The sequence below is a fragment of the Microcebus murinus genome, chromosome 2 (genome assembly GCF_040939455.1).
Source record: "Microcebus murinus isolate Inina chromosome 2, M.murinus_Inina_mat1.0, whole genome shotgun sequence".
Lineage (NCBI taxonomy): Eukaryota > Metazoa > Chordata > Mammalia > Primates > Cheirogaleidae > Microcebus > Microcebus murinus.
In genome coordinates this window covers 80,749,342-80,762,976 of record NC_134105.1, presented here as the reverse complement: position 1 = coordinate 80,762,976, position 13,635 = coordinate 80,749,342, and the positions used below count along the sequence as shown (strand labels likewise).

Below are 13,635 nucleotides of genomic sequence, written 5' to 3'. Positions count from 1 at the left end.
TTAAAGGTTTTCAGTTAGTGCTTCTCATGAGAAATTACCAAAGAAAAATATACGTTTTTTAAATGCTGATATTTTAATGGGGTTTTTATTGTTGTTGTGTTGTTTTGTTTTGTTTTGTGAGACAGGGTCTTGCTCTGTGATCCAGCTAGAGTGCAGTGGCATCATCATAGCTCAATGCAACCTTAAACCACTGCAACTTCAAACTTCTGGGCTCAAGCGATCCTTCTGCCTCAGCCTCCTGAGTAGCTGAGACTACAGGTGTGCGCCACCATGCCCAGCTAATTTTTTTTTCTCTGTTTTTTGTAGAGACAGGGTCTCACTCTAGCTCAGGCTAGTCTCAAAGTCCTGAGCTAGGCCTTAGTGATCTTTTAAAAGAAAACATTTTGTGTAAGTTTATTTTAGTAGTTGACATAGGAATAAAATCCTATATATTGCTTATCACATTTGATCTCTATGCATTGAATTGATAGTCACAATTGAAGCAATTATAAATATATTCAAATTATGAAGAAAATATATACCAAATTACTATAATTACTTAACCCTGAGGCTAGCAAACAGATATTTTATTTAAAACAAAACCCTTTAGGCTGTTATCATCATACAAGAAATTCTAACTAATTTAAATAAACCCAGTCTTTCATGCAAGAGCATAGGATAGAGAAAAGAAAGAAAGATAACATGTGTTTAGTTAGCTAGAGAGGTAGGGAAAAGATCAGCAATTCATTTTTGATATATAAAGAGAGAAGACTAATTCATGGGTTAAGTCATGACATAGGTAAATAAGGAAACAAGAAAAAATCTATATAGAGTTAAGAAAATAATCTATTTCAATAAATCTATTAAATAGGTAATAACGGGATACTCAAAAATGACAAATTTATCAATTAAAAAGCCATTTAACAAAAGACCATTTTATACATTCCTTTGAATTATGTCCATAAAAAATTTAAATATACAAATCACATTCCCAAACCCAAAAGAATCTTTTTTAAAAAAATGAAATACAGACATAGACAAATTCAGAATCCAAGTCATTTAAAAAATATTTTAAAAATCACAGTAAATTATATCTTGTAATAAGAAACAAAACAACAAAATAACAGTTTTACACAATTGTTAAAATTTCAAAAAGCTCAATGATGGAGCAATGGTGCCACCATTTATTTAAATAAGTACTGTTTGTTCACTAATGCTTTTACAATATACCTATTTTAATTTTGTTAGATAATGGATTTAAAGATCAAATCTTGAAACAACCAAAAAATAGAATTATAGTTATTCTTTAAACATTTTAGTTTTGCCCATGTGTCTAAAGTTGTGAATTACAGAAATATTCTCCAGAAAAGTCAGGTATTTGGTAAAGCAAGGCACATAGGACCAGATTTTGATAAAGTTTTTTGTTTGCTCCTTTGACTATTTTAAATATCCTGGAGATTCTACAGATGACTTTCAGTATAGCACAAATAACTTTTATAAACCTTTTCTTATGTAAAGCATACACCCATAGTAATTAAATATTATAACAGTGAATGTGTAAATGAGTGATGCTAAACCCTGTTTTAAAAAAGTCAGTTGAATGACTATGCAATGACATTTTAAAAGTTCAATAATTTGATATGTAAGAATAGTCAGTATTACAGTAAGTGTACAGAGCACATAGTCAATTAGTTTCCTTTTAGATTCTAACTCCTTAGAATCCAGTTTAAATATCAAACTACCTTTCCTTCTATGAAATTCTGTGACATTCAATATAAATTGATGTAAACATTTAAGTTTTGTATCTCTAAACTACATATTCCACCATAACAACTTCTCTAAAATCATTTATTAAAGAATTGATAATATTACTGTACTGAAGCATCTACCTGTTGCATCTTTCCAAATACTATATTCTTAATTTTTAATAGAACTATCAATTGACACTCTTCTATGAATTAACACATTTTCACATTGAACAAAGTAGTTGAGACATAATAAATTTTAAAAAGATAGGAATTTAAATAATCAAGGAGTCATCATTGTAAAATCTTGACACAGTAAGGCCTTTGGAGGTCATGAAAACACACACCACACATGCAAGAAAATGGCATTGTCTGAATATATGACATGATCTAGGACACAGATCTGCTTTTTTAAATATGATTATTTATCAATTAAAAATTAAACTACACAGCCCAATCTCTAATAAACATTTTCAAACCCATTAGAAAATAAAAATATAAATTATGCCTGTCTAATGAAAGTTTGCTTTGAAAATATATTGTAGACTATTTTGTCCATTTTTACAACTCTTGATTACATTTTTATAACTTTCGTTAGGAATCTTGAAAATTTTGTTATTTTGAACACCTGAGAATGTGTTATTATTGTAATTAATATGTATAATATCCAATAATTTACTTATAATTTTTAAAATGCTAAAATAGGGACAGACTAAACCTGAATTAACAATTGTGAACGTACACTGCATTGATACATACGTATGCAATCAACATTTCAATGTGAGCTGAACATAAATTGTTATATTTAGTCTTGAATTCCATGCATTTGCAGGATTTAGATTTCACTTAACTGTAGGTAATAGGATGTAAGTCTGAATATTGTTGCAGTCTAAAAACACCATACTCAAAATGTGGTAAAGTTATTAAACAAATACTATAAAAGGTGGTTACTGAAAACTCTAAGTCAAGCATCCAGAAAATTTTCTTGGAATCACCAGCAAATTGATTTTAAATATTTTGTAATTTTAAACCTTTTAAACTCTGGATGGAATTGATCAGGCCTACAATCTGTAGCTATATTCGTAGTAGCATGTTAACACTACCACTTTACAGTGTACCCAAGAGTACCCAACAATTTGTAACATAGTATTTTTGAGCCAAATTCTATTTAACAAAGTCCATTTAGAACTATATAAAAATATTTATTTTTTACAGTTTTTATATCTATTAGAACAGACTTTTAAAAATATATACAATATAAATGAAAAAAATAAAGTAAAACACTTCTTAGACTCAATAAGCAATTCTGCCTATAGTCAATAATTAAATTAAAACTATATTCCAATCATAGAAAGCATTTTTGCCCTAGTCATCTTACCATTTCTAATATATTCTCTCTCCCTTGAACCAACTTATTAAATAACTCATGTAATTTGCATTCTCAGCTCCAGTGTTAATCAAAAAGGAAAAATCCTCACTGTTTTTAAGCAAAATGGTGGCTCCTTCCCAGCAGCTCTTGTGAAAAGGAACTCAGAATTTAGCTAACTCTCTTAGTCATGAGACCAGAGTATTCCTGGAACAGTGGATTTATTAGAAGCCTAAAAAGTTTATCTGAGCAGCCTTGAATTTAAAGTTATAGTGCTATTTAAAATAATGTAATATGGCAATCTGGAATGTCTCCAAGAAAAGTCATTTTGGTCTCAGTCCACTGACATCTGTACTACTATTTGGTTGTTGTTTTTATCAACAGTTACAGATTAAAGGAAGTTTTTACAGATCAATGAGTAAAATATTCATTTAAAAACTTTCTAGTCATATACAATATATGCTTGATAGTTCAAATTTCTCCAAATGGAGATATTAGACAATAATTAATTTATTTTAAATTATTAAATGACTATTTAATCCCTTTAAATTACTTTAAAAAGTTTAATGGCAATTAACACATACATGAATTTAATTTAAAGTAATATTAAGGATTTATCTGATTTATAGAAAAGAAATGCAATTATGAGATTAAGAGCAAAACTCCATTAATGTAAAAGTCACTGGCTACTATCTAGCACAGGAGCAACTAGGATTGCTTTCAGCAGTCTTGAGACACTAAAAGATCTTAAAATATATATGGAGAAATAGATGTGTATATCTCTACATTAAATTTAAATATAAATTTTGTTCTTTGACAAATCAGACCCAGAATATTACTTTATCAATTTTTATGTAATTGAACAAAAAACATTTAGCAATCCTTTGTTCAGTAAACTTTTGTATAAATATAAAAATCTCAGATGCATGAAAATGTTTTTTCAAATCATACTTCTCTTTTTTCACAGATTTATAGGTAATTACTATTTCAAGCTTTGAATATTCCATGTGATTTGATATATCTATACAGAAAGAGTAAGATAAAACATTTGATAAGATTAAATAGATCTATTTGCAAAAACTGATATCTGACATTTGTTGTGTGCTCTTGCCAAGAGTGCATAGGACATTTCTGCAGCAATCAAAAAGGTAAAATCTTTTAAAACTCAGATTTTAAATTTAATATTCCTTCTAAATCTAATCCCTGGAAATACTTTCAAGTTTTAATTTCTAGATGCCATTTGTTTTGTTACATATATACATATTTCAGCCTTAAACTTCTAAATGTTAAACCATTTGAATAATATGATCAGATTCAGCATGATGATATCTTCACAGAATCTGTAGAAGTCCTCTGTGCAAGATTAATGTCGAGATTCCTAGTGCACCATCATGAAAAACCAGTTAAAGATAGTATACGACTATGCTTTAGTGGGATTTCCTGCAGGTTTGGGATCGTAACCGTATAAGAAAGTAGCTGTTATTACAAGGATGGCTCCAAGGAAAAAGACACTAAATAAGATGAAAAAAAAAATAAAAATAAAAAAGAGAAAATCAGATTAAAAGCAAAACAAGTTTTCTATTTCTTTACTATAAAAACAATCATAATTTTGGCAAAAATGTTCTAGTAATATGGCCAACCAATATTGAGTACTTACTAAATCAGTATTTAGTTAAGCCCTTTACAAGTATTATCTCATTGAGTTCTGACAGTAATCCTATGAAGATGTACTAGTATTATCTTAATTTTTTACACATGAAAGTAACATGCCTAAATCCCATAACTTTAAGTGAAAAACAGGATTCAAATCCAGTATGTCTAACTCTAGAATCTGCACTCTCATCCATTACACTATATTGTCTCCCAAAACAAATGTTTTAAATGCTGTATTTCACCTTAATATGCATTTTGCATGCAATACATTCAATAATAAAAGGTCTTAATTCTTTAAATATCTGAAAATATAAAAGGAAAATTTCATTCTGCCAGGTAAAACCAATGTAAAGTCAGTTTAAAACCCAAGGTAATAAGAAGCAAATCTCAGGACTGATTTTTACAGGATGCTTTACAAAAGGAAATTATATTAAATGAAGGAAATTCTTGGCTTCTTCTTTATTCTATCTATCTGTAGGTATAATCTATGCTATACTATAAACGGAAAATGAACTTAGACTGGATGTAAACCAGACTAGCAATCTTAATTTTTTGATATGTACATTTTTAAAAATGCTGTTACAGAAACATGAATTGCTCTTGGTTTTAAATTTTTCTACTAACAGCTCAAAGTCACTCTCCTGATTCAATAATTTTTTTTGTTCTGTAAAGGAAAAAGATCACTAATCCTTACTATGACATAAAAAGCTCTTCATAATATAGTCCCTCTAACCTCATCCCCCCATATTTCACCCCACCCAATCTATAATTCACTCTACTCAGTGAATACAATATGCCCTTTCATGATTGTCTTTATAGATGCTATTCCCTCTATCTACAATTTCCTTTCTCCCAAGAACAATTCAGGTCTAATGTCTCCAAGATGCATTCCCCTAGGCAGTGTTATTCCATCATCACACTTATCACGCTCTTAGTAAATAATGCATTATTTATAATGCCTGCTCCTCTGCTCAAACATGTACTCCTCATTCATTATTATACCCCCAGTGCCTAGCATATATAGGGAGCTCAATAATTATCTGTTATGATTAATAACTAGTGTTGACTTGATGCAAATAATTAACTTTTCAAAAGCTCTGTGTGCAGTTATACACACAAGATTAAGATAACATAAAACTTCCTATAATGTATCTTGAAGAAATTATTACCATAGGAATATTTGGCAATTATTTAGGCTTTGCATAAGTTCTGACTAGATACTTTTTTCATCAGTCGTTATGAACTTTTCTTAGCTTTCTGGAACTCAGGAACAGCACAGACTGAAAGTTCATGGTTAGCTGCAATGTTATCTGATCCAACTTTTTACTCTGTGCAAGAATCCCTTCTAGGATATCTCTAACAGGATCTACTTGAATACCTAATAATGTCAGGAAATCCCTGCTTCTCAGGCCAGCAATTTTTAGATGGTTCTGAGAGAAAAAAATTTGCTAGAAAAAAATTATCAGAATTTAATGATTATTTCAAAGATCTGAGCACCTCTAATGCAATTATATATGTATATTTCCATTGCTACATTGATCATATAGTTATAATTTATTCAAGTGTCTCTCTCTCTCTCTCTCCAATCACTGTGACCTCCCTGAAGACAAGAAACTGTGTTTCATTCATGCACTCCTTTTTCCCCAGGATCTAGCACAGTGATTGGCAGGCACATAGTGGACACTTAATAAACTTTTGATAAAAGAATACGTAAGCCTAAATGGAAGGATGATAATACAAGCAAAATAGTGAGCACAGGAAAAATAAATTAGGAAAGTAAATACTGGTGACATGGTATCAGTACAGATGTCTTGAAGTCTGTAGAATATAGGGATCTAGAGAGCTTAGGTGACACTGGGATTTATTTTCATAGAGAGAAAAGATAAGACAGCAATGGATGAGATGACCAAGGGAGTGACAGTTAACAAGCTACCAAAGGGATAATCAGAAAGATAAGTATAGGCATACCACTTCAGAGAAGCAAAAAAACTGTTTAAGGAGGTGAAATGAGGATATGATAACAAAGGCAAATATATTATTACATTTGGAATAGAGTTGAATGAAGATAGAGAAAAGGTCACTGGATTTATTGCTAAAATGAATTCTTCACAAAAGTAAGACTGCAAAAAGATAGAGGGCATATTTATCTATTGTAGGAAAAATAATCCATCTTATCCATCTTGTTTGGTGTCCTGGGCATATTCTCAAAACATTTATTCATTCATTCATTCATTCATTCAATAACAGTATCATTGTCTTATCTTCATCCCAACGTATCTTACACACTCCCTCAGCAACATGAATTTACATGCAGGTACATATCTTATTGACAAACTACTACTCTTTTGTCTCTCTACTGGTTTACTTGTTCATTGACTTGTTTATTCCAAGAATAATTCAAAAATTTAAAGTTAATTACCTCAGTCTTATATGAGGTTTAATTTTTTTTAAAGTGTGTCTTTTTAAGTATGCCCTAAAAATCTACAAGTTCAAAACATTCTCAAATAACATTAAACCACATGATTTCCTCATCTAATGAACAAAGAATAAAGCAACAAGACATAGGTGTTATAATCATTGTTAGGCTAGTCTCAGAAGCTAAGTAATTCATTCCCACACCAAGCTGAACACAGAAATGCTTTAAAATTTTGTCTCATAAAAATTACAGATCTCAACATGCATGTCCCAGACCTGTTGTGCAGGTTGCCAGAAAAGAATTAAAACCATAAATGTTCCATACAGAAATAGAAAAATCACATACATTTCTACTGCCAAATTCCATCCATAATCCTATTTCACTAACTCTCAAAAACACAAATGAATTTTTACTAGCTGTATTAAAATTTTAAGATCTTGAACATTCACTCAACAAACATACTGAGCACTCATTATGTGCCAAGCACCAGCTCTGCTTATTTATCAGATGGTGATAAGTCTTCTGAAGAAAAGAGGAAAGAGAAGGTTGGAATGGAGGGGGTGCTCTTTTATTTAGGGTGATTTCTTGGTAAAGTGATATTTGAGCCAAGACCTGAGGGAGTAAGGGGATATGCCATGGGAATATGTAGGAGATGAGTATTCCAAGAAGATAAAGTGGCAAATCAAATAGGCTCCCACTGAGCCATGACAAATTTTGAGTGAGATCAGAATCAATAAGAAGGTTTCTGAGCAAAGTTACTACTGAAGTAATATGATATGATTTACACTGAAAAAGAATCATTCTGGTTGCTGAATAGAGAAGACCAGGGGTACAGGGCAAGAGAAGAAGCAAGGAGACAAGTCAGGAAACTAGTCCCTTAATCCAATAAGAATGTGGTGGCTTGGACCAGAGTGGTAGAAGTAGAGTTTGTGAGAAATGGTCAAATTCAGGAGATATTAAAAAGAAAGAGCTGACAGGTTGTCACTGGATTATTAATAGAATGACATATGCGAGAAAGATAAAAGAGAAGCTGATGACCTGACTTTTTATCTCACTTAGAAAATAAAGAACTTCCAAACATTTTAACCTTCTCTTACAAACCTGTCTATATCCCTATATATATCGGGATACTGTGGATAAACTATATTCCTATCTAAACTGAGGAGGATTTTGGCCTCAGCAACTGTAAGAATGAAGATGCTGCCATTTTACTGAAATGAGAAAAACAACTAGGAATAGGCAATGAGTTACCCAATAGACAGAGTGTAAATGTTGAATATGCAATTAGATATACAAGCCTGGAATTCAAATTTAAATAAAAATTGTTAGCATATAGATGATATTTAAAGCCATGAGAATAGAGATCACCTAAGAGAAGGAGTACAGATAAAAGATCTTTGGGAGATTCTAAAATTTAAAGGTTAAAAAAATTAGGAGGAAAATGAAGTTGGAGGAAGACCAAGAATCATGTCCTGGAAGCAATTAAAATAATAGAATCCCATTAGTCTGGGATTATAAATCAATAATTATACCAAAAAAAAGAACCTTCAATACCATCTGTAATAGGTATTCATTACACTCGATTCCTCCTGACTCTTTCTCCTCCCTTGGCATTGATAACAGTACAAGGTCGTGGGTCTCCTATTTTAACTATCACTCCTTTTGTAATTCCTTTTCAAACTGCTCTTCTTCCTGCTATCACCTAATAGAGTTTTCTCATGAACTACTTTCTCTATATAAACTATCTTCTTCAAGAATGTCATCTACTATCCTGGCTTTAATTATATAAATTATGTATTAAAATGTCATTGTATGACTTATTTTATCATTTTATATAACTTATTAACTTTTTATATGACTTTTTACTCTAAGGGAAAAACATTCAGTTCTATTGGAAAAATTCTGGCCAGCCAAATTTGTATTAAAAACTTTCCAGGGGAAGATTATCTTTCATGCATTTAGTGTGAAATCTTTTTTAAAAGACAGTTAAATGGATTTTTAAATTACATTTCAATGATTCTTCAAAAGTTGTATTAGAACAAAATGTGTCATATCACCTTATGAAGAATGCTTATTTTTCTATTCTTATTTCCACTTGGGAACTTAAAGAAACAGAAAAGAATATTTTACCTGGTTGGCACAAAATCTTGTAGCCAAAAATAGGATATCAGTGTTGATAATATTATGGATAAAGAGGTTGCAAATCCTTTTAAAATATTATCCGCATACTTAATAACAGCAGCTATTACAAGGCCTCCAAGTGCCTGTAGAAGTTTTAAAAGATTATTTATAAAAACAAACATAAAATTGCTTTTCAAAACAATGTTACTATCAATGAAGCTTTAGATTGTTCTATAAATTCAATCCCATGATAATAAGTGATTTATATTAAACATCTCTTATAACCAATAGACTTTTAGGTTTTGTTCAATAGCCCTCCTATTTTTTCCTACATGGTTATTTATCATGCCTATCAATAGCCCTCTTATTTCAAAGGGCATCTAATAAAGTAACTACTACAGCAATCTGCAGTTAATTATAATGGAGTGTGACCATATTATAAATAAAACATCTATCTTCATCCAATTTAGTAATTAAACATCACTTGTTCAGACAAATGTGGGAAGATGAGTCACTTGGAATAGTGAAATATTTTTACTTTTGAGTAAAAATAAAGTAACTTGAAAGTTATTTTACTAGCCTTTCAATATCCTCCTAATTTGGCTTTCTTCCTCTAGTTTCTCCCCAATCCAATCCACCTCTGACTGCTGTCAGATTACTCTTCCTAAAGCTCAGTTTTAATCATGCTTCTTTAAGAGTGTAGAAGGAACTTTCTACCGAATCCCTTTCAAATTCCAAATTGTGGCTACTTGAATAATGAGTTTTTACTATACTACCTCGTTTTGCTTTCTGCCAAACCCTGTTTATCAGTTTCAAAATCTGGGTTACCTACCTAAACAATTTTCACTGTACCTCTTCTATGATGGAAGCTTTATTTAGAGAAAGTCACGAATTATGACAATTGAGCTCACTATAAATTAATGTTTGGGTCCCAGTATTTCTTGGCAATGTTGTCATTCATCTGTTTATTCTCTATTGACTTCCTCATACCAGTTACACCAAACCTTTTTTATTTTGCTCATGTCTTTAGTCCCTTCTTAAGGGAAAATGGTTTCCTCTCTTTGCTAGGATAAAATAGATTATACATAAACTATCCTAACATACCTTATCTGCACTTCAAATTTTCTCTCAAATATTTAATTTTTTAAATTTTCATTTATCCTTTAGAAGTATACTTCATGATTTAAAACACAACTATCCTTTGCCACTTTTACTTATCCTCTGGAACCTACTCCTCAGGCTTCAAGAATCTCTAGGAGAATAGAAAAAGGCTCTGAGGGCCATTACTTATCTTCATTTTATATTCTCTATAATACTCAAGTATTTTCTAAAGATGAAATTTATTACTCAACACTTAATTTCAAGTTACATATAAACTGAAGTAATTTGACAGGAATAGTCCAAAACATAACTACAATATAAGGCTATCAACTGTCACAGAATTAAATATCTAAGTCTGCTTGTTGGGTCTTAATGGCTGACTGCAGACTTCCCGTACAATGATAGGAGTTTAGAAAAATCTGAAAAAAAAAAAAATCCAGATATGGGATGGTCAAAGGTCTCCAATCAGATTCAATTCCAAAAAAAAAGTTATATTTGCTTTCAGTTTCAACTATTTTATTCTTAAACTTGTATTTTTATCATGTTCAACTTAAATACCACAAAGTTTGCTTAAGACCCCTTTCAAAATAAGTTTTCATTAGGGCATTAAGACCACTTCTATTTTAAGTTCCCTAAATAAACTAGATAAAACGAGAACATTAACAAGAGGGATCTTTTTCCCTCATATCAGTAGCTACTTTGATTCTCTATACTAAAATAAAGTTTATTGGCATTAAATATGAGACTTTAAATGCTTTACCTGGAGAACAACTACTATCCAGGTTAGTTGGTTATATCCCTGAAAAAATCCATTCTTTGATACCAGTTCTCCATCATAAATGTATACACCCATTAATCCAAATATACTCCCAAAGAAACCTAAAAAAAAAAATGTAAAATCTACATCAGATGTCAGTTAGCTTGTTTGAAGAGATATTTTTCCATTGACATTCCAAATAATTTTATACATAATGTTTTCTTTTGGATAAAATTTGACTACTTTTTAAAATTATTACTTGGTTTCTATAAACTTATCAATAAAAGTATATTTACTACTGTGATTATAAGGCAAAGACATAAGAATATAAAAAGACAAAGATATAGAATACAAAAAGAACAGAGATTACAGACTTCAGAGTACTAAAAACTATAATGCATAAATTACATGATCCCAAGGCTCAAATATTTGTAAAATACTCAATTTTGGCATATGGCATTATATTTTGGATCTTCCTATTGCTAGGTCCAGATGTTCATATATTTACATTACATGTGTTGATTTGCTAATGAGCTGCTTGTCATATGGGCAGTTCTTTTGTTTTTGTTTTTATTTTTTGTAGAGACAGGTCTCAAGGTCTTCCCTTTGTTGCCCAGGCTGGTCTCAAACTCCTGGGCTCAAGCCATCCTCCTGTCTCAGCCTCCTGAATAGTTTCGACTACAGGTACAAGCCACCACGCCTGGCTAATTTTTCTATTTTTTGTAGAGATAAGGTCTCAAACTCCTGGCCTCAAGCAATCTTCCCACCTTGGTTTCCTAAAGTGCTAGGATTACAGCCCTGAGCCACCATGCTCAGCACATGGGCAGTTCTATGTAGCATCATCAGGAATGAATGCATGCCAGGAATACTAAATGATAGAATCTTTGTATGAAAATTTAAATATTATAATACTACAAATAGTTTAAATATTTGTTCAAGGACTATACTTCAATATGTGGGACATTTTTTTCTTTTAAACTATTTACTTTCGGTTAGAAAAATGTTGAGTATTTAAGAGCTAAAACATAACATTTTGAAATAAAAAGGCATATAAGATTTTAAAACGGAGGCAACAGGTTCATCATTTTAAACTTCTTCCATCTAAGTACCTTACTCCCCTTTCCTAGGAGTAAAATATGTAAGTTATTTGCAACACCTTCTGGGAAAGAAGAGCAATGAAGGGTAAAGTTACTAAGGCTCCAAATGGTGAGGACAGAAGGGTGAGGCTACACCCTTATGTTATAGACCTAAAATTTCAAATTCTTGAATAAAAGGCATTCATTTAAAATACAATTTTTTAAAAAAGACAAAAATCATTGCCAGGTATTTGGATCAACAGATTTATGCAAGGCTTATTTATGTAAAGACATATGGAAATATTTAAATTAACAATATGATCACTTTTTTAAAAATATTAGAAAGCATTTAAAACTTACCAAGCTGAATGTTTCTTATCCATACTGATTGTTTTGTTTCTTTTAAGATTTTCTCAAAGTAAACTCCAGCAAAACCACTTGAAAAACATGCTGTGAGAACTGCCATCAGTCCTACAAATTGAGAGCCAGCTGAAAGTTCCTTAGAATCAAGCTCTTGAGAATCTGAGGGCCACTAAATAAAAAGAAAATTGAAGCTGAATTCCTACTATACTTTACACATTGCATATTAAGAGCCCACTCTTAGACTTTAAAATGAAAAGGTGACTAATATCATTCCTGGGAATTGCAGAGGAGAGCTTTTGAAAGAAAACCTTATCACTATTTGATTTTTCCCCCCACAGTGATAATATATTACTATTACAATTTATAATTTTTTTTCTTTTTTTTTATTTCGGCATATTATGGGGGTACAGATTTTAAGGACAATTTATAATTTTTAAGAAACCCTAAGAAACAACAAATATTTTACATTTCATTTTTTACAGAGACCAATCTACTACTTTGATATAATTCTTTAAAGTTTAATTTATTAAAAAGCACCATTTCAAATATAGGTAGATGAAAGACTAAAAATCTTACATTCCCTCTGCTGCCTCAGCAGAAGCTGAGGCAATTGGAAAGAAATGTGCTAAATCAAACATAATAAAGAGAAGCTGTTGGGAGGTGAACCCCAAACACTGTCAGGGAAAGACAGCCCACCAGAAAATGATGGAAAACTCTGAGTACACTAGAAAAGAAATGTGTGGAAGGGACTTGAGTCATCATATCAGGCATGATACTTTTGTGTTAGATGATAAAGACCTTTAATCTAATCAATCGAATACCCTATACCTAGCTCGATTTTCTTTCATATCTATTTCCATACTCCTCTGCTTGACTCCTACTACCTGGGCTTCTTAAAGCTACTTTTCCTTCTGAAACTGTATTTTCTTTTTTGAGACAGCCTCACTCTGTTCCCCAAGCTAGAGTGCTGTGGCATCAGCATAGCTCACAGCAACCTCAAACTCCTGGGGCCCAAGCAATCCTACCTCAGCCTCCCGAGTATCTGGGACTACAGGCAT

The 13,635-nt window shown here is 31.3% G+C and overlaps 1 protein-coding gene across 1 annotated transcript in view; it reads right to left on the bottom strand.

The window, feature by feature from the left end:
* Positions 1-551: 551 nt before the first annotated feature.
* The window catches only part of SLC35A3 (solute carrier family 35 member A3), a 52,966-nt gene continuing 39,882 nt past the window's right edge, over positions 552-13,635 (bottom strand). Inside the window, exons 5-8 of the mRNA XM_012748641.3 lie at positions 12,575-12,746; positions 11,142-11,260; positions 9,290-9,423; positions 552-4,601 (exon numbers count right to left, since the gene is read on the bottom strand). Coding sequence (XP_012604095.1) covers positions 4,511-4,601; positions 9,290-9,423; positions 11,142-11,260; positions 12,575-12,746 — 516 coding nt within the window. The 3' untranslated portion in view covers positions 552-4,510. The remainder of the gene's footprint in view (positions 4,602-9,289; positions 9,424-11,141; positions 11,261-12,574; positions 12,747-13,635) is intronic.